Source organism: Mauremys reevesii, linkage group 7, assembly GCF_016161935.1.
Source record: "Mauremys reevesii isolate NIE-2019 linkage group 7, ASM1616193v1, whole genome shotgun sequence".
Taxonomy (NCBI): Eukaryota; Metazoa; Chordata; order Testudines; family Geoemydidae; genus Mauremys; species Mauremys reevesii.
The window spans coordinates 19095038-19122273 of record NC_052629.1 but is presented as its reverse complement, the minus strand read 5'-3'; the positions used below and the strand labels follow the sequence as shown (position 1 = coordinate 19122273).

Sequence of the window (27236 nt, the reverse complement as noted above, 5' to 3'; positions counted from 1 at the left end):
GAGAGTCATGAGCCCAAGTCGTTATGAGGAAAATTAAAATGTGGCTTAATGCTTTGAAAGCTAAGGGTCTTATAGTAAGATGTATTAAAAAGAGAACTTTTCATTAAGTGTCATGCATTCTGCAATAACTGCTGTGATCTACCTTACCTTTCCTTTTCCACAAGCAGTTCCCTTATGAACTTGAGCAGGATCAGGGATATCTGACCCTAGATCAAAGTCAGAAGTCACACATGAAACACCATCTTGATTGCTGACAACACTAGAACCAGGAAGATTTTCAAGACTGACAGGTGTACACTGAAGTTTGCCACACAGACTATGTCTGTAATAAACGAATAAAATACAAATATAAGATAACATTGAGAAAACAGACTCAATACAAAATTTTTATTTATTAATAAATTCACACAGTTTACACTATGAGCCAATAATTTTCTCTTGCTGGAAATCTCATATTCTAAGAAAGTTTTCCCTTCTCTTTCTCTGTGTATGTGTGTGTGTGTATCATTTTATATATATTGAAGACTGCCTATTCTGAGCCTTTGGCACAGTGTAATTTTGTGTGTGTATATACAAGGTATTTCCACATTTGAGGGAAAAGAGGAAACATTTCTCTTGCAGGTTGTTTAAAAAGAAATGGCATCTGACAGAAGCTGCTCAAAATCCTGGGATACGAGAAGTAATCCCAATGGAGATGGATTAGTGGAGAGAGTCCTGTTGATGAAGAGGATTAATGGTGCCTGATAAATGTATTTCAGCATATGGCTCTGCAATTTATCAGATGGATATCAGCATAATACAGTGGGCGCCAGACAAAGGACTGTGGCAGCGGTCGAGCATCCGCTGAAATGCCGCCGAATTTCGGCGGCAATTTGGCGGCGACGCCTCTCAATGACGTCGCTTGTCGGCGGCAAGCGGCGTCATCAAGAGGCATCACCACCGAAATGCCGCCGAATTTCAGTGGCATTTTGGCAGATGCTTGATTGCTGGCCAGGACACGGGTGCATTTAGATGCCCCCACGGGCGCCATGGCACCCACGGTCGCTGCGTTTGGGACCTCTGCCATAATATATGTGTTTGTCTATGGCTATATAAACACACATGCCCCTGCTACAGGTGAGGCTGGTAGCACTGCCTATTAAGATTCTCATTATAAGACCTGTTTTCAGGTGCTTATAACTTGCCAAACTTTAACCATTTGGGCTGAAATTTTGCATGCTGGGTGTTGCCTCAGGTTGAAATTTTTGGAAAAATTCTTACAGAAGGGTTAAGCCATTTCCAAGAATGAAGCTAGGGGAAATATATTGTTTTGTCTGTGTTAAAAAAACAGTGTCAAGCTTTTTTAAAAAACTGTGTCAACACTTTTAGCAGCCCCATGCTTTGTAGCAGGAACTTGAAATTTGGCAGGGGAGTGGCCTTTCTGACAGGGATGTGCCTTTTGCCTTCCCTGTGAAAATCTGCCCAAATTTGGCCAAGTTATAAGCCTTTGAAAAACAAATTACAATTCCCATATTCTCAGTTCTATAGTGATGAGAGACCCAGAAAAGCCCTTGGGGAGATTAATATGTTTGTCTTCAGAGCAGGGTCACAACACAGGTTATAAACTATAGAATGCAGTGTTGTGCATAACTTTGGCCTTCTTATGAGGTTTTTTTATTTTTTTACAAGGAATGGTCTGATGCAGGTCATCTATTTTAAAAATACCTGCGATGATGGGCCAGACTCTCTCTTGTGCCAAGATCAGCTGTTTATGGCTACCTGATTCTGTGGCCTGATCTGCCCCATTTTCCATCTAAGTTAGAGGACCATAGGCTGATCTAGGGACCATATACCATCTGAGAATTAGTGAAGCACAGCCTGATACATCCCCTCCCTCCCTCTATGCTGTGCTGGGAGTGTGGCTGATGCAGGAACTAGGTGGATCAGCTTTCTGCCATTTGAGAGCTCCTTTCCATCAAGGGACCTATCAGCTGACCAAGTACTGGCAGATTATAGCTCCTTTCCATGGCCTAAGCACCACAAAGGGGCTGGTTCAGAGGCGAGAATCTGGTTCAGTTTCTTCAAAAGAACATTTAAGGAAAGTTGAGCTTTACACATATTGTTTCAATTGGTTTTAAGAAATTGTTTTAATCAACAACTTAAAACAGACTAATAAAAAATGAAGATTAATGTAGGTAAACTCAGGTAGGCCAAAGTAGTGAAGCATGTAAGCATTATATGTATAATATATACTCTACATTATATACTGTTTATATGAATAAATGACAGGAGGAAAGATTAGATTCAATTTATACCTGCTGGTCACTTACTCAATGGGACATTTATTGTACTTTCCACCTGACATTCCACAGTTTCCAAATCTATCTCCCTTCATGTTGGCTACTTCAAAACACATATCAGGTGCTTTTCTTGCTCCTAAAAGAACAATATAAAATTTTTAACAACTAATATATCCAATAAAAATGAATAATCTACAATGGCTATTTAAATCCTAGGTTCAAGACAGAGCATATGAGTGAATTTTTCCTATTAATATGAATTCTGTTACACAGACAGTCAAACAGTTTAAAAATACCTTTTCCGTAGATGGATTCACACTGTGAATCAAAATTCTGGCAAACCCCACTATAGCAATATTCTTTCATGTTGTTGCATGGGTAGCCATTCATGATATATACATCATCTGGGCAGTATGGGTATGTCCCATTGCAGTATTCAGGTAGATCACAGAAATTCATTTTTGGTCTACATTCCACTCCTGCCACTTTAAACTATAAATGGAACAGAAAGTTACTCTGTTTTATTTTGCAATAGTAGAAATTCTAACACAAAGGTATACAATGATTATGTAGTAGGTTCGGAAAGAAAATATGCTTGTAAATTTGAGGAAGATGAACATGGTTCTTCATATCAATATACAGTGCACGTAGGCCACTCCTGTGAGTTTGTTGTGGCATGTTGATACAGCTGATGAACTTGATCATGCACAGCACTGGTTCAGAGTGTGGCATTTATAAACACCAGATAAAAAGTGATGAGTAGACAGGGGATGCAGTAAACTCGATCCTGCAGAAAGGAGAGCACTACTACATGACATCTAATTACTTCTGCCTAAAAAGCAGAAGTCAGGCCAGAGCTACACTTCATTTGTAAGCTGAAGATCACACATAAGGCCATGAATCCTCAGACCAAGATTCTCTGTTCACCCACTGACCCTACTTTAATCTACACTCCTGAATACGGTTTTAATAATTTATGTACAGGTGTCTAAAGAAGCTGTTATAGATCCATTTCTAAAAATTAAAAAAAAATATCCACTACTAATTAGTACCAATTGTTTAAGTTAAGAACATAAATTAACAAAAAGGGTTCCTCCCTCCAGCCTACCTTACAATTTTCACAGCACAGCCCTTCTGCACACTGTGATCCAGACTTAAGTTTGCAGGTTGCAGCATCACAGCAAGGATTAGTACACTCCTGTAGCAAAGGTATGAATTAGGGACACAGGGTTTTTACTTTTCTCTATAGTCAGGGGTTTCTGAAGTACACAATCAGATTAAAATTGACGAGAAGCCAAATGTATTGAGTCTCTTTCAGTATCTGAAGTTTAGAGTTCTCTATCCTATTGGAAGGCAGCACGCAGTTTGGCTATGTATCAGAAACTAGAGAGAAACTTTATTTTTGATTGACTATTTGCATAGGGATAAGACCAGGTAAAGCAACAACTGCTTTTCTAAATAGAACAGGGTCCTAAAGAAGTAGAACTCCACAGGTTTCTATTAACAGTTCGGAGCACTCAATATATTTTATTTCCAAGTTAAGAGTACAATATAGAAATGATTTGTTTTTAGGCTTTTTTTTTGGTGTCAGAAAAAACCTTCAGCTGAACATGGGTTTTTCCTCACCATTGGTATTTGCTAGCATATATTCTAAGTAGTACCAATCACAGGCACCAGCCTCATTTCCCTGGGGGTGCTCGACCTCCGCTCCACCTCAGGCCCTGCCCCCACTCCACCACTTCCCCCAAGTAACTTCTTTGTACAAAACAGGTTGAGATTGAAGCCTGGATGCCCAAATGAATTGAAGTACTATACCTGGGGTTTGCCACAATCACATTCTTCATTCTTATCCATCACGTTATTGCCACAGACAGGTTCTGTGAAAATATCACTTGGTTTTGGAGCATTTTTAAGACAGTTTCCTCCACCATTCAAAATGAGATTCTCAAAATCATTGGCACTACAAGTGCTGAAATTCTTGGATGCACTAGAAAGCATAATATTGCATTCGTTTGGCATACACATTTTTCCTAGTAAAGATCAATTTATTTCAAGCCATTTAATAACAAAGTTCTATACACTACTTGTGTAATAGTAGAAGATCATTGGGATCGCTCATTTTTTAGATCTATATATTGCATTTAAGGAAAGATATTTCTAGGATTTAAAAGATACTGCCAGAATTTTAGTCTTTCATATATTCATAGATTTTAAGACCAGAAGGGATTATTAGATCATGTATTCTGACCTCCTGTATAACATAGGCCATTGACTTTCACCCATTTACCCCTGTTTTTAACCCAAAGTGTTTGACTACAGCAGAGGTGGGCAAACCTTTTGTCCCGAGGTATGGAAATTGTATGGCGGGCCAGGAATGCTCATGAAATTGGGGTTGGGGTGCAGGAGGGGATGAGGGCTCTGGCTGGGGGTGCGGGCTCTGAGGTGGGGCCAGAAATGAGGAGTTCAGGGAGCAGGAGGGGGCTCCGGGCTGAGGCAGGGAGTCGGGGTGCTGGGTTGAATGAGATCTCTGGCTGAAGGTGTGGGCTCTGGGGTGGGGCTGGGGATGAGGGATTTCGGGTTGTTGGAGGGTGCTCCAGGCTTTGACCAAGGGGTTCAGAGGGTGGGAGGAGGATCAGGGCTGGGGCAGGGAGTTGGGGCATGGGGGAGGGAGATGAGGGCTCTGGCTGGGGATGTGGGCTCTGGAGTGGGGCCAGAAATGAGGAGTTCAGGGTGCAGGAGGGGGTTCTGGGCTGGGGTTGGGGTGCAGGAGGGTTGGGGGCTCCAGCTGCGGGTGCAGACTCTGGGGTGGGGCTGGGGATGAGCGGTTTGGGGTGCAGAAGGGTGCTCCGGGCTGGGATTTAGTGGTTCGGAGGGCCGGAGGGGAATCAGGGCTGGGGCAGGGGGTTGTTGGGGTATGGGAGGGGCTCAGGGATGCAGGCTCTGGGCGGCACTTACCTCAAGCAGCTCCCAGAAGCAATGGCATATCCCCCCTATGCAGGGGTGAAAGTAAAATACAGCTCTTACCAGTACGGGTCCCACTCTGCCCCTGCCCCTCCCTCCACCCCCCGGAAGGCTGGGCCTCAGACAGAAGGGGGAGGGCAGGGTGGAAGTAAGTTACCGTACATTTCTTACCCGTACAGTCCAAACACAAGCAACCCACCTCTCCTACATACTTCATGGATCCCTCCCATTGCATGACTTAGATATAGAAATTAAAGCTACTATTACTACTACCAGTACTGTCTGTAATAAACTTTACTATTGGAAATAGCCTGAAAAACTGAAAACTCACTGTCACATTTTTCTCCTTGTCCTCCCTCCTCCTCCTCCAGCCAGGCTGCCCAACGCGGCTAGGCTCCGCGTTTCCCGACCCCTGCACTCAGCAGGGGCTGCAGCGGCTCCCCTCTAGCTTGTAGCAGGGGGACTGGCTGAGAAGCCTCCCCAGGTAGCCTGCTGCCTGCATAAGAACAGTTTAAATTTAGCTGTTCACTCCACATCTGAACCAGGATTAGGGGCTATTTCTGGCATCCTTGTTAATTTCACTCAGGGTTGTTGGGAGGAGAGGGGGACGGGAGGGTGAGACCAAGGCAGGGGCAGAATACAATAGCCATTTGGCCACAGAGTTTAAATCCAGAGCTAATAAAAGTCAGTGGAAGGGGAAAAATCACTGTCACATCCGTTTCTCTCCTCTCTCCTCCTCCAGCCAGGATGCCGACAGGGCTAGGCTCCCTGTTCCCCTGACCCCCGTCCCTATTCAGTGGTAGCTGCAGCGGCTCCCCTCTAGCTTGCAGCAGGGAGCAAGGGGACTGGCTGAGGGAGAAGCCTCACCAGGTAGCCTGCTGCCTGCATAGGAACAGTTTAAATTTAGCTGTTCACTCCAGTCTGAACCAGGATTAGGGGCTATTTCTGGCATCCTTGTTAATTTCACTCACGGTTGTTGGGGGTGTGTGTGTGACCAAAGCCGGGGCAGTTCTTTTCTGCCCCCCGATAAGGCGATCCTCCAAAAATCAAAAATATATTGATTTCAATTACAACATAGAATACAAAGTGTACAGTGCTCACTTTATATTATTTTTATTACAAATATTTGCACTGTAAAATGGTAAACAAAAGAAAGTATTTTTCAATTAACCTCATACTGTAGTGCTATCTCTTGATCATGAAAGTGCAACTTACAAATGTAGGGTTTTTTTGTTACATAACTGCACTCAAAAACAAAACAATCTAACACTTTAGAGCAAGTGGTCCCCAACGCAGTGTCCGCAGGCGCCATGGCGCCCAGGGGAGCATCTTAATGCACCCGCGTCCTGGCCCCCGGGAGAGCACCCGCCAAAATGCTGCCAAATTTCAGCGGCATTTCAGCGGGAACACCTCTCAATGACGGCGCTTGTCGCCAACAAGTGACGTCATTGAGAGGTGTTGCCGCCGAATTTCGGCGGCATTTTGGTGGGTGCTCCACCACTGCAGTGGTCCTTCGTCTGGCACCCGCCAGACGAAAAGGTTGGGGACCACTGCTTTAGAGCCTACAAGTCAACTCAGTCCTATTTCTTGTTCAGCCAGTCGCTAAGAGAAACAAGTTTGTTTACATTTAAGGGACACAATGCTGCCCACTTCTTAATTACAATGTCACTTGAAAGTGAGAAAGGCATTCACATGACACTGTTGTAGCTGGTGTCGCAAGTTATTTACGTGCCAGATGTGCTAAAGGTTCATATGCCTCTTCATGCTTTGGCCATCATTCCAGAGGACATTCTTCCATGATGATGACACTTGTTTAAAAAAAATGTGTTAATTAAATTTGTGACTGAACTCCTTGGGGGGAGAATTTTATGTCTCCTGCTCTGTTTTACCTGCATTCTGCCATATATTTCATATTATAGTGGTTTTGGATGATGATCCAGCACATGTTGTTCATTTTAAGAACACTTTCACTGCAAATTTGACAAAATGCAAAGAAGGTACCAATGTGAGATTTCTAAAGATAGCTACAGCACTCAACCCAAGATTAAGAATCTGAAGTGCCTTCCAAAATCTGAGAGGGATGAGGTGTGGAACATGCTTTCAGAAGTCTTAAAAGAGCAAAATTCTGATATGGAAACTACAGAACCCAAACCATCAAAAAATAAAATCAACCTTCTGCTGGTGGCAGCTGACTTAGATGATAAAAATGAACACGTGTTGGTCTGCACTGCTTTAGATCATTATCGAGCAGAACCAGTCATCAGCATGGATGTCTGTCATCTGAAATGGTGGTTGAAGCATCAAGGGACATATGAATCTTTAGTGCATCTGGCATGTAAATATCTTGCAACATGGGCTATAACAGTGCCACAGGCACTACCTGTTCTCACTTGCAGGTGACATTGTAAACAAAAAACAGGCAGCATTGTCGTCTGCAAATGTAAACAAACTTGTTTGTCTGAGCAATTGGCTGAACAAGAAGTGGGACTGATGGGACTTGTAGGCTCTAAAGTTTTACATTGTTTTATTTTTGAATACAGGGGTTTTTTGTACATAATTCTACATTTGTAAGTTCAACTTTCATGATAAAGAGATTGCACTACAGTACTTGTATTAGGTGAATCGAAAAATACTATTTGTTTTGTTTTTACAAATATTTGTAATAAAAAATAAATATAAAGTGAGCACTGTATCTTTTGTATTTTGTGCTGTAATTGAAATCGATATATTTCAAAATGTAGAAAATATGCAAAACATCTAAATAAATGGTTCTATTATTGTTTAACAGCGTGATTAATTGCATGATTAATCGCGATTAATTTTTGTAACTGCACAATTAATTGCGATTAATTTTTTTAATCGCTTGACAGTCCTAAATATAAATGATGTTTAGTTTAGAGGAAGTTCTTTTCCATGTAAATTGTATGATTTCCATCTCTAATTTCTAATTCTTGTAGGTTTTTTTGAGGGTTTATTGCTGGGCCAAAACATTTATTCCAGGCTGAAACTCTGCATTCAAAGTTTAACTGTGGACTATATATAAATAATTTCTAACTATAACAGTGATGGGTTCCTTGATCCTGCATAGAGGTTTTCTGCAGAGATACTATGATGTCACAGACTGAACCCTGAATAAACATGCATTTATTTTTGCTGAATCACTCTGATGTCAGATCAGGCAAGACCTATTAGCCCCAAACCTAATCCTCAGAACTGCCAACTTGGTAATACAATGTAGGTAGAGATGTACATTTTATTTAAATTAACTTTAAATGTAAGCCTTAGGAAAGGGACGTTTGGACAAGATCCAGTGTGTGAACACTATTGATAGGGGCTGGGTGGAAACAGCACAGTAACATCAATCAACTAAGTCCCATTAACTTTTTAACCCTCTAGGCTTAAGTTCTCCATACAAAGCCCATTAACTAAGGTTCTCTGAGGTTAATAGGAATTTTACACTGCTGAATAAATCTAATACAAATATGTAATATTAAAAATAAAGTAATAATATTTGGGCTCTTACTTATTTATACTGTACATAATGTAGGATGTGGGGCACCTTCCATCATCATGTTTCATACCAAGATTATGCCCCAGCTCATGTGCAACTACTGTGGCATGACGTAGCACATTGATATCATTAAGCTAGTAAAGAGAAGCAATGTTGAAATTAATATGAAAATAAAACCTGAAAATAAAGAAATCACAAGAAAACAAGGCAATGATCCTACCTACTGATTTATTTAAGCTATATATCTCTAAATGTGTGATGATAGTATCTAGTATCATAAGGAGAGAGCATTAATAGCAAATCAGTGTAATTCTTTATCTATATATCGGTTTAGGACCAGATTTTGCCATTCTTCCTCATGCTGAATAGTATTTTACTCCATCAGTAGTTCCACTGATTTCAGTAGGGTTCCTCACAAAGTAAAGTACTATTAAGTACCAGTGAGGCTAGCAGAATCTGGCCCTTATACTGTGTCTGCTGCTGTGATATCTAATATTATAAGGACAAATCTCCACATCCTAAGTAAGGTGATATTAGGCCTCCCATAGGATTAAGGGAAGGCAAAGGCAGCTTAAAGCGAATTTTACCCCACTCTCCCCAAAGTGAACTGAGTGGAATTCTCATGCATCTAAGAATCGGGGCTACAGTGTACTCTGCAACTGAGTGTGAAGAGTAAAACCCACATGTGGGTCCTGCGCTAACATTCCCATCAAGAACATACAAAAAGCTGTCCATTTTGAGTTTATGGACTTACAGTTATGGGGATGTGCTTTTCTAGCCAACTTTGAGCTAAATAAATTTAAAAATATGGCCAAAATATAGCTTGAGACTTATCCGAATGAGGTGGACTGGTACATGAAGGAGAAGGATGTGGCAAAAGGAATTATAATGTCATCCTCAAAAACGTTTTGTCTTTTCATAGGAAGCCTAACAGAACAACCCACACCAAACCAAACCTCTTAGCCCTTGATGACTTGGCTGAATAAGTCAGGGAGGTGTCTAGGTTTTTTTACTGACTAGATTTGTACATTAATAATTGAGATGAAGTACTGTACTTACAGTGCTGATGGACCCTCCATGGACTTGAGAACAGACTGTACTTACAAAAGCCATTCCAACTGTCCCACCATAGGCACCTCTCCCTCTGCAACATAACAACAGAACATGCGCACTGTTTTGAGAATGGGGCTGAAAGTCCATTGCTTTCTAGTGAAAAAATATTGATGGCTCTGCCCTGAAGAAATACTATGATGAGTCAAATCTTGGTCTCACTGATGTCAGTGGGAAATTTCTCACTTTCCCAAAGGATTGGATATGGCTCTCTGATCAGTGTGACTACACCAGCTGTATGACATAACTCTTAAAAGGTATACATATGCTGTGTTACTGTTTTTGAGTGAAGAATAAGATTAAGAATAAAGATTTAATTACACAAATAATTTCTTCTTGGCCTACAATTACAGTCAAAGCTTTAAATTAGCAGTAGTTCAGTTTCTATTATTTATTTCATTTGCATACATAAGCAATATTACAATTCTGATTTATAGTATGAGGCAAGTTTTTCCTAATGGACCAAAACTTACATTATGAGGTGGCTAACATCATTTCTTGATCGCTTAAGAAGATTTTTTTCTCTCCAAGAAACAAATCTATTTAGTACATCTCCAGCTGAACCATCCATTACATTTATGTGATTTTTATCTGACCAGATTTCTAGCCCAATCAAAACAATCTGGATGTTCAATGCACCATACATCTGAAAATACACAATGGTGATTACTTTACATATATGTAAATCAAATTCAATTGAATTCTGAAAAAATTACATCATTATTACCAGTTCAGTATTATGTTGACCGGAACAATGCAAGTGTAAGAAAGTTTATTTTATTTAAATAATTAGTTCACTTTACAAACTCGGCCACATCCTCCTGTTTTTATTCAGTCAAACCCTACACTATCATTTATGGGGGGTGGGATGTGACTGAATAAAGATTACAAGCCTGAAGCTCTTCTATGTCTATTAGGATTCCTAGCCATATTCTTCAGGTGCAAGAGCCCTATGAGTAAGGGATCAGAGGGCCAACGCTCAGGGGGAGGGGCACCATTTCATTCATTATCTTGGCTGGTTATCTTGAGGACAGCCTAGGAACGATTTCATCTCTCTAGTGGACTGTCGGGGACTTATGGAAATTGCTAAAGGCTGTGGAATGGGAAACTCCACAGGAAGCACAGAGGCTAGATCGTCTGGCAGCAACTGGGGATTTTGAGGGTAAACTTTGGCCAGTAGAGGGTGGACTATATGCAATTGAAAGATCCCCATTGTCGTCAGTGGGAGGTGGATCAAGCCTTTAGTTAGCTATCAATACTTCTTGCCTACACTGATTATTCCTGTGTAGAACACAGGAGCAGTATGTACCTCCATGTACCATGTTGGAGGGGAGGACTAGCCTCCCTAATGCTGATGAAATATTTGATATTTTTCTTACAAACATGTACAGGAATGTTCAATCTTTCAGAAATACAGTAGTGTACAAACATTTTGAGGTAAAGTTTAAAAAAAACACTAGTAAAAGTCTTCTGTGCTCTTATCCATGTTTTTAGCCCTGTTTTTCATCAGTTATTGCATGAGTCTAATGACAATGATTCATACGTATTCAGAAACCCTATGTTATTTTGCTAAATTTTCAAAGGTACCTCAACTTGGTGTCTGAAATTACATGTATACTTTTGCAAACACATTCTTGGGCTCATGCTTTTGTGTGTACAAAGCTTGGATGTGTAAAACTTCACATTAAAAACTCATGCAAAAATGCACAGTATAATTTTAGAGGTGGGTTTTGAAAATCTACAGCATTATGGGTGTGATCCTCACCCCTGTTTCGTCCCCTTTATGCCATGGAAAAGGTCCAGAGCACCATAATGTGGCTATAAAAGCCTTATATCCAGCTGAGGAAAAACTGCCCTAAGCCTGCCCTCAGACATCCTGGTACAGGAGGTTTGCGAGAGGTGGGGAGGGATCTGTCAAAGTTGCCAGAGATTCTAGGTATCCCTGCAGCCCACAGGGCAGGACTGGGAGGGCTGTCTAAGTTATGCCCCTGGAGCAGCCTAAGATTGAGAGTGTGCAAAGGTGGCTTAAAACCACCTTATCCCCCATCGCCTGGGCTGTGAGTTCTGTGGTGCGCTTCTAAGAGTCTTGTCTAGATATCAGTTATATGTCTGTATATTCATTATATTTTTCAATTAGAATACAAACACAGAATACACTAGTTGTACATTACTATTTGTATTTCTTCTGTGCAATAAGATAAAGAGGAGACTACTGAATATCCATATGACTGAAATGACCTACCCCATCAACATAATTAGTCAGCTCAATTGTTTCCTTTTGCACAGCTACAGGATCAGACTTCTTCAGCAAATACTGTAAAATTCAATATTAGGATGTCAGAGAAAAATTAAATAATTTAATAAAATGTGTTTAATACTAGAGAAGCACATTACCCTGCTTTTATCAACAACCATAAATAGCTCCACATAGCTTGTCTGTGGCAGCACAGCTCGTTTTTTCTGCAAGTTAGAAAATGCAATAAGTTAATATTTTAATTACCTTTAAGTCAAGATTTATATTACTATTTGTTACCATGTTGTTGCATATATTTACAAGGCATGGTATCTTGGTCTGGCCTCAAGTTTGTTTCCTTTTTGAGCTTTACATGGCAGCTTAAAGATCTACAGCTCAATACTTCAGTGGCAGACAGGCTCTCAGAAGTGGGGGCTTTATGGCATCTTTACATCCACTACCCCTCCAATCCTGTTGCTTTGCCCTCTCATACAGCTTAGAACAGCTTCTGAGCTGCTTTAAGTTGCACTTGACTGCAACAGTCTCCATGTTGCCATTCCTCTATATGAGGATTTCCAAAGCCCAGTAGTGTTCCAGCCATTCTCGGGGGCCTGAAATGGGGTAAACAAAGAGCTGGCTAGATACACCACCTGGAATGCTCCTACACCAGGGTAAACTCTGGAAGTAAGTTAAGATGGTTTTATGGCCCCTTCTAGCCACTGAAGCAGCCCCAAAAGAGTTGTATTGGATCCAAGGATCTAAACATTTCTGAAGAGAAAAACACAAATATATTTACCCTACTGAAAGTACTGTGTAAAACATTTGTATAGCTGAGAGAATTCTTCACACTCTTCTCCTGGTGCAGGTTATCATTCAGCACACCACACAGAAAAGGATCTTGCTGAACATGTTCTAATGGATAAAATAGGTGCTCAAAGGTAGCGGATATGTTAACTGGCTCCATTCCATACTGTTTGCCACCAATGTGAAGGATTCCTCTACAACAATAAAGGTATGAGAAATTATCTAGTAGAATTTCCGCTCACTTGTAACGGTACAACTTAGATGAGTAAACTACAGTTGAATATTTCACTACTAAGAAATGTACACTGTTACCTTTTTAAAAAATATATAAACAATATAAAACAAGTTGCCCCTAAAAGTAAGTGTCAGGAACGACTGAGAATTATCGATTAATAAAGCTGCAGGATGACTATGGAGTTGCTCTAAAGAAACTATTCTGGATCTTTGCTAGACAAGTCCTTCATTCCTCTTCTACCCACTTATGCCCTAATTCCTGCAAGTTGTCATGCTGGGGTCATGCACAGAGTAAGGGTTTTGTGCAGCATGTACTCAATGCACAATGCATCATGCCCAACCTCTGCCCTGCCCTCCCCACCCCTATGGAGCTGAACTACTCTAGCTCTGCTGTACAAAGACCATTTATAGCTGGGAGGAGGAGGAAGCTGTATTTAGTCATATGTGTTCACAAAGACAACAGAATTGCCTCCTGACCAATGTTAGCCTACTAATCCCTATGGCAGCTAAATATAGTGACTATTTTTTTACATGTTAAGATTTGTATCCAGGGTGAGACTATAGCCAGTACGTACCCATACACTATAGCAGTACCATTCTGAAAATACTATATTGTTCTCCAGAATCTTAGCTTTCATTTAAAATAAGTCTCTGTCTGTTATGGTTGCAAAGAAAGTGAACTGAGATGTGTATGTGAGTCTGCAGACAGCCTGGAACAATCTCTCTGTTGCATTTATTTCAGTGACATGTTAACTCAGATGCCCAGCAATAATGTAAATGTCAACATTGTTAGCTATTTCATTCCTCATTTAAGAAAGGAGAGAGGGAAGGTCACAGAACTACACAATTTACTTTGATGTCTTATTTTGGTGCTGCAAGTGGGTGATATTCTGTGATCTCCATCACTTATTCCCTACCACAAAAGAAGCCAAGCCCAAGGACGGGTTCAGCTGATCGCCATATTTGGGGTCGGAAGGAATTTTCCTCCAGGGTAGATTGGCAGTGGCCCTGGAGGTTTTTCGCCTTCCTCCGCTGCATGGGGCAGGGTTCGCTTGCTGGAGGATTATCTGCTACTTGAAGTCTTTAAATCAGGATTTGGGGACTTCAACAGCTGAGTCAAGGGAGAGAATTATTTCAGGAGTGGGTGGGTCAGCTTTTGTGGCCTGCATCTTGCGGGAGGTCAGACTAGATGATCATAATGGTCCCTTCTGATCTTAAGTTCTATGATTCTATGATTCTATGACCCTACTAGAGCCTATAGGTATAGTCAAGCCACACCAACAGGGAGCTAAGCTCATGGAAGTCGTGGAACCCAGGGAACACTCATGACCATATTTTGAATATCTGCACACACTCTGGCAAGTCGTGTTCATTTTGTCAATTCACCACCTTTTATTCCCCGGTCTGACCTGTCTAACAAACATAAATATTATTTTAATTTACTGTAACAGAGTTACTCTGTGGGTTTTGGAAGCGTGCTTCTAAATACAAACTTATCAACATTGCTGCTATTTTGTAGGATGATTATAGTGTGCTACAGTCTTATGCTATACGGAAACATTAGATAGTATGCACAGCAGTTCTTTATTTATTGTTTATACTGTGGTAGTGCACAGGGCTCCAAGAAGGGCATCTCTGTGCTTGGCCCCTACCCTATATATTGAAAAACAGTCCCTGCCCCCCAAAAAATTACAGTCTAAGTAAACTATGCTTTTGTTTTGTGAAAATTTTACGTTTAGTAACAGATTAACTTCAGGTTACTCAAACTTTGCCCAGGTGAGGGCTGCACTAGGAATTTGTCTCTCTTTTGTTTGCATGATGGAGCGGGTTGCAGTCAATAGGGAGATGCGGCCCTATGGGGGTTACATGTTCCAATGTGCTGTGCTTCATCTAGATCCACCAGGCTGCTTAGCACAAGATGCAGTATTGCATATTGGGACATCTAGGTGGAATTTTCAAAAGCATTCAGTGTTAACCTAATTCTACTACCATTTACCACTGAATTCAATGGGAAGGAAATTACATCCATGCTCAGAATTTTGAAAATCTATACCCTTGTCCCTAAAAAGCAGCATTACAAAATTGTATAGGTAGCACTTTGGCCACTCCTGGATTCATTCATTCTTATGTAAAAAAAATTGAGATTCTGAACAACAATACATTTTCTTGGTATATCAGTTAATGATACATTGAAAAGTGAAAAGCAAAAAGTAATACCTAAGGCCATCACATGTACTAAGAGCAAGCATAGAATCAGCAACTCCTTCAACAACTCCACGATAATAACAGTGTGTCTGAAACACAATGAAACCACATAATTACGGGTAATTACATAACAGTATTTTTTTCATTCAGGTGAAAGACCCAGACTACTCATTTGCACAATATTTTATTTATTAGGGCCAGATTTTGCCAGCTTTACTCAGAACTCTACAAGTTGTCTCAATTTTCTTCCACGGGATTACTCTTGGAGTAAAACACTACTCACTATTTGTAAGCACAGCAGATTTTGACCCTTCACTGATAAAAAATTGGTAAAATAATTGGTAAAAAAAATTTCCCCTCCTTTACAAGTGAGGGAAAAATTCTAATTTAACCCATTCCCAACCTCTGACAAACCACATGGATCTATTTTGTCCATCCTGTTCTTTGGCAGGTAAACACTGCTTTTAAAGCCTGAATTGTTCAGGAAGCACATTTAAGTACATGCTTAAGTTCTGCTGAAGTCTCATGAATAAAGTTGAGTACATACTTAAATGCCTTCCTGAACAGGAATAAATATTGGCATGTGCTTAAGTGTTTTTCTGAATCAGGGCCTCAAAACTGGGTAACTTTGCATCTTGATCCAAAAATGTATGTTACACAATGGCTATATAATCAACTAACCTAATTTCAGTCTTTACATAAGCTTCCAGAGCATCCTCCTTATACATTCATATATTTCTGAAAACGGGTTATTGCAGACACCATGTCATCATAAATAGCAACAGGTTAAACATACTTAGAGTTAAGATTATAGCACGGCAGCCTTACATTTATACCCAGCGGTAACAATGACATAAAAATACCACACGTTAAAGGAGAAGTGCTTAAGAAGACCTAAAACACGATCCAACGCAACCTTCTATTATTCTCTAGTTGGTCTTTAAGTGCCTTATTTATTGTTGTGAACTCAAGCAATTGTCATTCCTATATCAGGGAAGATACAAACACAACCAGAATTAATGGTTGTGTATAAGTATTTTTGTTTAAAAACTTATTTAAATGTATATGCATCCTTGTGGACAGCCTTTGGTGTCACAAAGCTTGGCTCCCCTGTGCTAAAGAAACAGTCTGACACAAAACTTGAACTTTAATAAGCACAGTACCTTGATTTTTGAATGGGTAGCCTCCAATTTCCCATTTTTGCTGTATGTATATAGTACAAAATCTTCACTAACAAGCTTTCTGAAAACAAAAATAAACTGCTGCTCTTTTAAGAGTCTATGACAAAATATACATCATTAAGTATCATATTCAGCAATACATTGTGAGGGTAGCACTTTGATGATAAATTTGCTGTTAAATACGGTTGAAGGACATAGAGTATACAATAGGATGCTTTTTAAAAAAATCAGCTGCATCATTTTGAGAATAATTTACTTTTAAAATATTTTTTACCAAAAAAATCCATAAATGTATTGTTTTTTAACTTGATGCATTCTTTCAGTTATTGGACAAGTGGCTGGCCTATAAACTTTTGGGGATGGATAACAACAAAATTAGACACATTCCTCCACAATAATTAACAAAAATAGGTAGCAGAAATCTAATTTTGCACTGCTTTATTTTTCAATGAGAACTTTTTCTTCTGTAATAAATCTCTATTAATGGTATGCTTTTTGGCATACTGTTTCTTATATACAGTGGTGCTAAGTGAAAATTTCATCAGAATTTAAAAAAAATTAACTACAGTAATATTTTCACATTTTATTTTATCAATTTTCAAGCCAGCTCCTTTATACAGTATTTATTACCACCTCACTTTCATTACATACTAACATTTTAGACTCCTTATTCCAAACAATCTTCAATACAAAAATAGTGGTCTCTATTAAATAAAATATAAAATTGAAATGTGTCCTAGAATACTGCATAACCTACTTATTTTTCTTTAGCTTTAGGATGTATGTTCCATTTGCAGTTTGAATGGAATAAGAGCGATTATCATCTGAATGGTCCTGAAAACAAAACAAAAAAAATCCCTTAGTTACACAGTTACCTACCTGATCATAAATTCATATTTTCTCTAACCAAAAAAGGCACTACTACGACTTTTGTTCAATGTTTTAGGTATACAACAAATTTACAAAGAGGGATATTCTGAAAACCTCATGCTTTGTATATTCCACAGTGATGGTGGCATTCCCTGCATTATCTTTTATTATATGCAGAGGCGTTGTAGTCGTGTTGGTTCCAAGATTTTACAGAGACAAGGTGGATGAAGTAATATCTTTTATTGGACCAATTTCTGCTGGTGAGAGAGATAAGCTTACAAAGAGCTGTTCTTCAGGTCTGGGAAATATTAAAGGACACTCTGAGTTGGTCCAATAAAAGATATTACACCCACCTTATCGCTATTTTTTTTATTGAAATTTTACATTCTATGCAGCTAGGAAAACTTCATGGAAAAGACACAACAGAAAACAAACAACCAGCAGAAGGATTAAAATACTCTGCTAATAGAGACTTTTATGGAAATGTGACAATATAAACTTATGCTAATAGGAGAGTAGAAAATAACCATTAGCAGTGGTAAATCCAGACTAGCCGTCTAGGGTTTTATACTAGGTAAAGGTAATAATTGGAAATATACCAATCTCCTAGAACTGGAAAGGACCTTGAAAGGTTATTGAGTCCAGACCCCTGCCTTCACTAGCAGGACCAATTTTTGCCCCAGATCCCTAAGTGGCCTCCTCAAGGATTGAACTCACAACCCTGAGTTTAGCAAGCCAATGCTCAAACCACTGACCTGCACTCCAGCTATTCTTGGGCAGCCAAGCATATTTACAGCAGCCTCTGGCTGCTCTGACCTGTATCATAAACCAAACTAACTCCTGAATGATCCCAGAATCCAAGGAGTGCAAAGATAGCTTAAAGCCTACACTTTATGCTGAGCAGAGCTTGTCTGGACCCATGAATCAGGGCCTCCATAATAAAATTATGATGCCAGGCTGGTGATGGGATGCACTGTTGCATCTTTCATTACAACATCTCCTCCCACACACCTAGAAAGAGAGTAACTTTCATCTTATTTCAAACATGGGACACTAAGCATACTACTAAAGCTTTTGGCATAAAACTTACAATAAGATTTTTGAAAATGATTTTATGGGATAATAAATGGAGACTGCGCAGTGCTTAAAAGAATGGAGTAGCTTATCATAATGAGCTGATTACAGAGTGATTATTTTTGTAATTACCAATTAGAATTCCAATGCTTAGTCATTAATGGTGGGCTTTTCAAAAGCGCTCAGCACTGGCCTCTCTCTACTGTCATGGAAGACAACTGGAGTGTTCCTGCTGACTTCAATGGGAGCAAATTTAGGCTATCACCCAGCACTTTTGAAAATCCCCATCCAAAAGAGCTGTATTTTAATAGTTATGCTGTAAAAAGTGTAGGAAAGCACCAAGGGGAGGCAAATGTGGAAGATTATCTCTTCTTTTGTAAAATCAGCATCTATATTCTTCTCAGATGACTATCTATCCTTCTTAAAATAAAAAAAAATCTTTAAAAATAATTCATTAATGTTTAACACTGGGTTATTGCTTGTAGTGTCAATACAGTCCATGTGTACTGATGTTGTAATGTATCTTGCTACCTTGGATGTTTCATTTAAAACTTTTATTACAAAAGAAGGGAGAAAATGTGTAGGGAGATTCATTGTGTAGAGTAAAAACAAAGTCTTTGAGGCCCAACCATAATATAATGCCTTGTGGCACTCCTTACACAAATCATCATTTCCCAATAAACAATATTCAAATTCAGATTCTACAGGTCAGTTCCCTGAAAGATGACTAAATCTGACCTGTTATACAGTATTTCCCTGGCAACTACACTCTAACTTGGAGGCAAATATTATCTCAAATATCCATTAATATTTTTTCTCTCCTAGGGAATTTAGTGTCAAATTTATCACCCCTTACTCACTCAATTAGCCCCACGGAATTAAATGGGACTACTTGTGCAATCCAAGCATGATTGGGCTCTTGTTTACGGTGAAAGGCACTAGGATGACTGAAATCCTCTGTTTAGCCGAAGAACAGGCACAGCACGGACAATGTCAGTTTAAACTTCCCTACACTATCTAATTTGACCTAGAGGAAACACCTGGCAGTTTTCCATGTTCATTCAGATTTTTGTCTCTGCTAAGATTGCCAACAAAAGTAGCAATCAGTATGAACTGAACTAGAGGTTTGTGTGATGTGGACTGAGAACACCATCTCATGACTGTTTTGAAGCCAATTCTGAGAGCACAATATTTCACCCACAAACACGAAACCTGCTGAAAGATATCAGAAGAGATTACTTACTATTCTACACAGTAGGTTGTATTCTTTTATATATACTGTAGTGCAATATTAATAGTAACAAATAATTCAGAAAAAAAATCAGATAGAGAAACAAACCTCATGTAAATATGTGTGGCGTCGCTCCCTGCCTGTCAAACTTCGAGGGGTAATTATTTCAAATGTTGTAAGTCTAGATGTCTGATGAGAGGATGCACCTAAAAATAAAATGTAAAATCTCTAAAGAAATAGAAAGGGTAAATAATACACAAACTCTGTATGTTCATAATGGTCACCACTGAAAATCAGTTTAATCAGAGGCAGCTAAGTGCAGGAAGAGAAAGGATGGTCTCATCTTTAAGCAGTTGAATGCCATAGTAAACTGGATTCTATCCCTGTCTGAGCCAGAATTCCAATGTTATGCTGGGCAAGTCATATAAAAATTTTCACAGGTGGCCAATGTGTTCCTCATTTTTTGGGTACCCAGCTTAAGGCTCATAGGGTCTGATTTGCAGAAGTGCTGAGTGCCTAAAACTGCAACTGAAGTCAATAAGGGTACGTCTACACTGAAATTAACCCCCCGCCAGCTGGTCCATGTCAGTAGACTTGGGCTTGTGGGGCTAAGGCTAAGGGGCTGTTTAACTGTGGTGTAGACATTCAGGCTTAGGTCCCAGAGCCCAGGCGCCAGCCTAAGCCCGAACGTCTACATTGCAATTAAAAAGCTCCCTAGCTAGACCCCTGCAAGCCCGAGTCAGCTGACACAGGCCACCCATGGGTTTTTAATTGCAGTGTAGACATACCCTAAGAGCTCTGCTCTGAATATAATAACGTGCTATAGCATGCTAAATACTCTGAAAAATTAAGTCCTCAAATTAAGCACCCAAAATTTGTTGACATTTTAGACAATTTTGGCTTTAATCTCTCTGCCACAGTTCCCCCACATGTAAAATACCCCTTCAGTTCATAGGAGTGGTACAAAAATAAATTCATTAATGTTTGAAAAGATTTAAAATACTACAATGATAACACCACAGAAGAGCCCATGAGGAAATTCATCATTCTGTACTCAGTACAGGGTTTGGATGATGTGCAGTAAATAATGTATGGTGCCACAAATTAAATGACCAGGATTAAAAAAACCTAGATAACCACCGATTCGCTGAATAAGGCTGGAATCTTATGGAAAAAATAATGTGATCATGTAATTAAAAACTGGATCATAACGCCTACAAAAAAGGTAAGGTTGTACAAGTGACATTAATTCTGGCATTTTCTAACTTTTGAGTGCTTGATTTTGCAACCGTAATAATGTTCTTTTAATGTAGCATGGTGTGATTGTTTTTTGTTTTCCCTTCTGTAACTTCCTATGTTTGCAGGAAACTTAAAAACTAAAAAGAGAAATTTCATCATGTAGAACCGCACTCACCCCAACATGGGTCATCTGCAGAGTTGGTGTCTTTATATCTCCAGCAAAGTTATCTACAACTGAAGCTAACAGAGTAATCGGTAGAAGTAGAAGGCAGTTATCTTCTATGTGGACCAACCACGAGGGTGGCTGGAGACACACACTTTGCCTATCTGTTTCACAGTGATTTGCTAGACAGCAAAGAAATGCGGAGACTCAGCAATAATGGATTCACTTTGAAGTTCACAGGGAAGTGTGTCGGGTAGTTACAGATCCCTCTGCCCCATTTCTTCACCTCACCACTCCTCCCTACCCCTTTTTTCTCCTATCCCCAACGCCCCAGCTCCTGCCATATCCTCTCCCTCGCTGATATCCCTTTGGCTTCTGTCCATCCCTCCTGTCCAACTCCTGCCCCTGTCTCTATCCACAGTTCCTTCCCATCCTCCCCCACACTTTGTGTCTGCCCCTCTTTCTATATCTCTTCCTGGTTTTCAGCTCCCCTTTGGTCCTGCTTCTATTCTCCCTCCCTACCAAAGGTCCTGCCACATTCCCACTAATGTACATCTCTTCCCCAACCCTGTTCCTTACCTATCTGCATCACACACATGGCTCTTCGTTCACTTTGCTGCCGGGCATGGCAATAAGGCAACATTGAGAGAACACAAGACCCGGTGTCCCTGCTCAGTTCCTGTTCATGGTGCCACAGCACTCACTGTAGCCAGAAGGGGCAATTTCAGGGGATGGCGCATGGGCAGTCCACTCAGCACATAGGAGCTGTGAAGGGATGGAGCATGCTCAGAGCAGACTGAATCTTCACAGAAGTTATCTGCCCAACTCTAGCATGTGAAAACAGATTTTTCAGAGACTTATAATTTGGCCAAATTTGAGCAGAGTTTCACAAGAATGGCAAGGGCACATCCCTGATACCAACGGAACCCCTTGCCAAATTTCAAGTCCCTGCTCCAATGCATGGAGGCACTAGAGCTTCTCAGAGAAATGGAAGAATTTTTTAATGTTGGAAACACAATCCATTTCAACCTAGCCTCCTTTGCAGAAATGGCATGGAAAATTTCAGTCCAAACGGTTTAAGTTTGGCAAAGTTATATGCAAGTGAAAACATGGTCTTACAATAGAAACAAACAGCTATAGAAATCACTACCTGTGCCACCTATAAAAAATGACTTTGCTTTTTTATTTTCATTTGGTACGGTATCAAAACAGAAGATAGTTTATGAAATAGCTCAGGCAGTGGTTCTCAAACTTCTGTATTGGCGACCCCTTTCCTCACAGCAAGCCCCCAAGTGTGACCACGCTTAGAAATTAAAAACACTTTTAAAAAATATTTAACACTATTATAAAGGCTGGAGGCAAAGCGGGGCATGGGGGTGAAGGCTGACAGCTCGCAACTCCCATGTAATAACCTCATGACCCCCAGTTTGAGAATCCCAATAGCAGGACATGAATGCCAGATGTATCTTTTCTTTTTGCAACTCTATTGACTTTTTCCTTTCAGTCAAGCAATTACAATCACTTTTGCCTTTGTGTTTCTAAGCTGAATGTGTGTATTCCTTTTTTAGATATTAACAGGTCCCTTTGGTTACTCAAGTGGCTAGCAACTCTGGTCAGGCAGCTAATCCTTATGACACTTCTTGGTTGAGTATGCCTTAACACTTTCATTGAGGTTTCAACATCTCAATCAGATATCAGGTTTCACCATCTGAATATGAATGTTGATTATATACTTTTTCTTAACAGACTGACCATTTTATTAATCATTTTTCTTATTTCATCTAAAAGTACATTTGGTTGTACACTCACTTAAAGCCTTTTAAAAAAACTTTATTATTTCAAAGAGTATTTAAAATATACATAGCATTAAAGTGACTTCTTTATTGGTATCAGTGGCTAACTAGCTAGTGGTTTTTAACTTGAGAATCATTTTAGCGTATCTATCATGAACTTCTGCTTAAATACAAACAATCTGTGTCTACCAGAGATTATTTTATTTCTCAGAGTTAGGCAGAAAATTATGCCTGGACATAGATATACATAAAATTAAATTCATAGATAAAATCCACATTTTATATTACTCTCCTTATGCCTCTGGGGTACACATCATGCTAGGTGTTTGCCTGGCTGCCACACTCCACCCAAGGAGTAGCAATGCAGTGTTATTGAGTACATATAATTTCTAAAGTTGCTTGGTAAAATCTGGCAAGAATGGCACCAGATAGGTGTAAAATACTACTACTGAAAATAATTTGATAGTGGAAAGATAGGAGAAAATGTGGGAAAGTAGTAAACAATTATTTTTAAATAATGGTTCCCTTTCACCCCCACCATTTTAGTATCCGGAGTCTAATTGTAACATGGAAGTAGAATAGAAACTCACTCAACTCCAACTGGGAGAACCATTGTGAATTAACAAATTTGGATAATATGTACACAAAACACAGGATAAGATTAACATATCACAAAATATACATTGTTTATTTGACAAGTGTAGTTCAGTTTTAATATTTTAGTATAATATTCATAGAACCATGTGGAAATATGCAGATGAAGAGCATTATATAAATGCTAAAATTATTATTTTATTTATTCTATAGTATACTGTATTTCATAAACATTATGATGATATCAGACTACAGCTCTCTGCTACTAAACCTTTGCTAAGAAAATTTGGTTTGCAAATTATGGGTATGAATTAGCAAAGTGCAAGTTAATAAGGTTGTCCTTTATTTCAGTGGCTTCCTAGCTTTTAAACATCCATTGGAAAAAAGCAAAATAAGGAGCATCAGGTAGCTTTCAATTTAGGGCACAATCTGGAAAATTTTAGGTATTTTCTTAATTTTATTATGCATGTAAATTGCAGAGGTGGCTGGGAGCCCTGGGGTTTGGGGGCGATTTAAAGGGCTCGGGGCTCTAGCTGCTGCTACCACAGCAGAGCCCCGGGCCCTTTAAATTGTCCCCAGAGCCCTGGGATAGCGGCAGTGGGGCTCCAGCGGTGATTTAAAGGTCCCGGGGTGGTAGCGGTGGCAGGAGCCCTGGGCCCTTTAAATCACCACCCGAGCCCCGCAGCCGCTACCCCAGGGCTCTGGCAGCGGGGCTCTGGCAGCAATGTAAAGGGCCCTGGGCTCCAGCCCTTTAAATTGCTGCCTCAGGAAGCCAGTCCACCCCGGTATGGTGCACCAGCTCTTGCCAGCAAGGATGGCAGGTTTGTAGAAATTTTGATGGTGCCCAAAACCTGCCCCTGCCCAAACTCTGCCCCCCCAAACTCCACCACCCCCTGCCCAAGGCTCTGGGAGGGAGTTTGGGTGGGGGAGGAGGTCTGGGGTGTAGGCCCTGGGCTGGGGCAGGGGACTGGGGTGCAGGAGGGGTGCAGGGTTCAGGCTCTGGGAGGGAGTTTGGGGATGAGAGGGAGTGGTGCAGGTTCTGGGAGGGAGTTTGGGGATAAGAGGGGGTATGGAGGGAGGGGGTGCAGGGGTGAGGGCTCTGGCTGGGGGTGTGGGCTCTAGGATGGGGCAGGGCTGGGGATGAGTTTGGGGTGCAGGCAGGCTGCCCTGGGACTGAAGCCAGAGAGAAGGAATTCCCCCAGCCCTCTCCCTGCTGGCAGCAGCGAGCTCTGGGGTAGGGACTCCCTTCTCCCCCCCAGCAGCACCCCCCCCCACTGTCACTGCACGTGCTCTTAGGGCCCCTCTCAGGTCCAGGAATCCCCCTTGCCTCCCTTGTGGTGGGTGCCATGCTTCGGGGGGGGGGCTGCCATCACATGTGCACCTCCTCTCCTGCTGCTGCCCCTCATGTAGCCTCACTGGAGCTGTCCCTTGCCCAGCGTGGGGCAAGAGCACTGACTGCGGGCAGGGGGGCAGCTGTACTGGTGGAGGGTCCCACCAGAAAATGAAAAGGTCTGAGGGGGAAGGGCAGCCTGTCCTAGCAGTAGTGGCCGGGGGACACTAGGACCCTGTGGCAGCAGTTAATGCAGTCAGGCAGCATGGAGCTGTAGGGGACGGGGAGAGACAAACGCTCTGCTCCAGGACCCAGGGAGGTGCATGGGGGCAGGGGCACACTCAGAGGAGGCGCGCGGGGGGGGGGGGCCGCAGGTGGGGCCCGCAAGTGGGGCCAGGGGGAGACCCGGCCCTCAAAATTTGTGAAGCCAGGCCCCCGGACCCTCAATATTGCTGAAGCCAGGAGGAGGAGTCAGAGAGGGAGAGAATGCTCCATTTTCTTGCCGGTAGCTACTGCACCTTTTCTTACCGGTCCTCAGTACCGGCCAGTACTGGCTTACTTTCACCTCTGATTTTTATCCACTTTTAACAGATGAGAGACCTGAGACACAGATGAACTAAGTGTCTTTCCGGAACCCACAGAGGACATTGAGTCAGGGTCATAATAGAGTTTAGAACTCCAGAGATCGAGGGTCATAATTTTATGCTAATACCACACCTGTAAAAATACTGAATAATGAAATGTCCAGTAACAAAGCTAATTTTCTACATATTGAATAAAATCCTGCCCTCATCTAAACCATGAGCATCCCCATTAAGTGTCAATAAAATTTAATTTTCTCATAGTCTGTTTATATGAAAGTATGGCATTGGAGTGGAAACACATCTCATTTATCCAATTATCTTTACAATGCTGTATGATCAGAGATATAATACATCACCAAATTAATTTTTAAAACAAGTTCTACTAATTTATACCTTGATACTAGAAGGAGAGGGAAGTAAAAGAATTACTGTAATTGAATCACAAATATATAGCTGTATAAGTAATGGTCCATACACACTATTATTTTGTTGAATCCTAAATGAAAATGAATAAGAAATTTAAAAATGAGAAGTACAACAAATATACACAATTGTTTTCAGGGAGAATTCCCTCATATCACAGAAGACCTGAAATTTTTTATCCATTGTTCATCACAGATGATGGCTACAGTTATTCCAACTGTCACAACAAATACTTTCTACAGAGCCTAGCAGGATGGGGCCCTGGCTTCTAAGCACTACCATAATACAATATCATACTACAAGTGAAATCAAGGAACATAAACCTGGCTATTGGAATAAATGTGCATTATTAAGCTGACTAGGATCATTACAGTCAAAATTCCAGTCTGTTCAGGTGGTAAAATAGGAAAGACTACTTGTTTTATATGCTGGCCAATGAAGCAGAAAAAGAACACACCATACTTACACACTTGTCACACTGGAAAAAAGATACATCCACAGACCTCATCCTGCAGTCAATACATTTCTCTGGGACTTGTATAAGAATTTTGCTTGAATAAAGAGTTCTGGATCATGACTTATGTGCACAAGCATAACGTGCAGCAATTTTCTCACTGAATATTAAAACTGAAACTCACCTGCTGTACGAACTGGCTTTCCAATAAATATTAGTCCAAAACCAAACAAAAGTAAGCTGCATTTTAACATGGTTATTTTTCTCTGAGCAAACAGTTCACCTACTAAGATGTTCAGAAACACAGTTTTACTTTGGATGGTGCTCTTACCAGCAGTTTCCCTTAAGTGAAAGAACTAGAAAAACTAGAATCTTTTGTTGTCAAGGCAAACAATAGATAGCATTGAAAAAATATTTCAGGTATGTTAGCAAACACTCCCAAGGAAGAGGGAAGTAAAATTTCTCACATTGTGCTTTTTCAAAACCTGGTTAGACAACTTACAACAAAACCCAGTATAACATGATCGTAAATGCTGACTGCAGAAAGCCAGCTGACTGACCCCATCGTAAGGATGACAAGACAAAACTGATTTATTCTAAAACCCTTTGAGATCAAAGACCAGCAACAATATACTCTCAAATGCTAGATGGGAAAACAAAGCATCATATAAGCTAGGTTACTGAGTTCATCTGAACCTGCTCAACAAAAACGCAGCTTAAAATGCACCAGAATTACTCAGGTTCAATTGTAATTGTTCTTTGTTTTACACTTTAGGAGTTTTTATTTCAGAAAAATGTTTGAAAATATTGTCCCTATGAACACACAGAAATCACACATTAACCATATAATCCAGAAATGGAACAGAATGTAATTATGGTGATGCTCACATCACTTTTCCTCCATAGTTAACAATAAACCTTCCCATCATAAGTCTTATTTTGAGTCATCCTTTAACTTTCTCA

At 40.5% G+C, this 27236-nt stretch overlaps 1 protein-coding gene across 1 annotated transcript; it reads right to left on the bottom strand.

Moving 5' to 3' along the window:
* Positions 1-193: 193 nt before the first annotated feature.
* On the bottom strand, positions 194-26604 carry LOC120368564 (disintegrin and metalloproteinase domain-containing protein 9-like). Its single transcript, XM_039480735.1, has 16 exons — positions 26458-26604; positions 19802-19899; positions 17276-17352; positions 16501-16579; positions 15350-15426; positions 12891-13092; positions 12256-12321; positions 12104-12175; positions 10335-10507; positions 9811-9895; positions 8764-8885; positions 4095-4266; positions 3388-3477; positions 2576-2771; positions 2295-2415; positions 194-322 (listed from the first exon to the last, which is right to left on the bottom strand). The coding sequence occupies exons 1-15, from the start codon at positions 26525-26527 to the stop codon at positions 2306-2308; spliced, it is 1689 nt and encodes a 562-aa protein (XP_039336669.1). The 5' UTR covers positions 26528-26604; the 3' UTR covers positions 194-322; positions 2295-2305.
* Between the last annotated feature and the right edge of the window lie 632 nt (positions 26605-27236).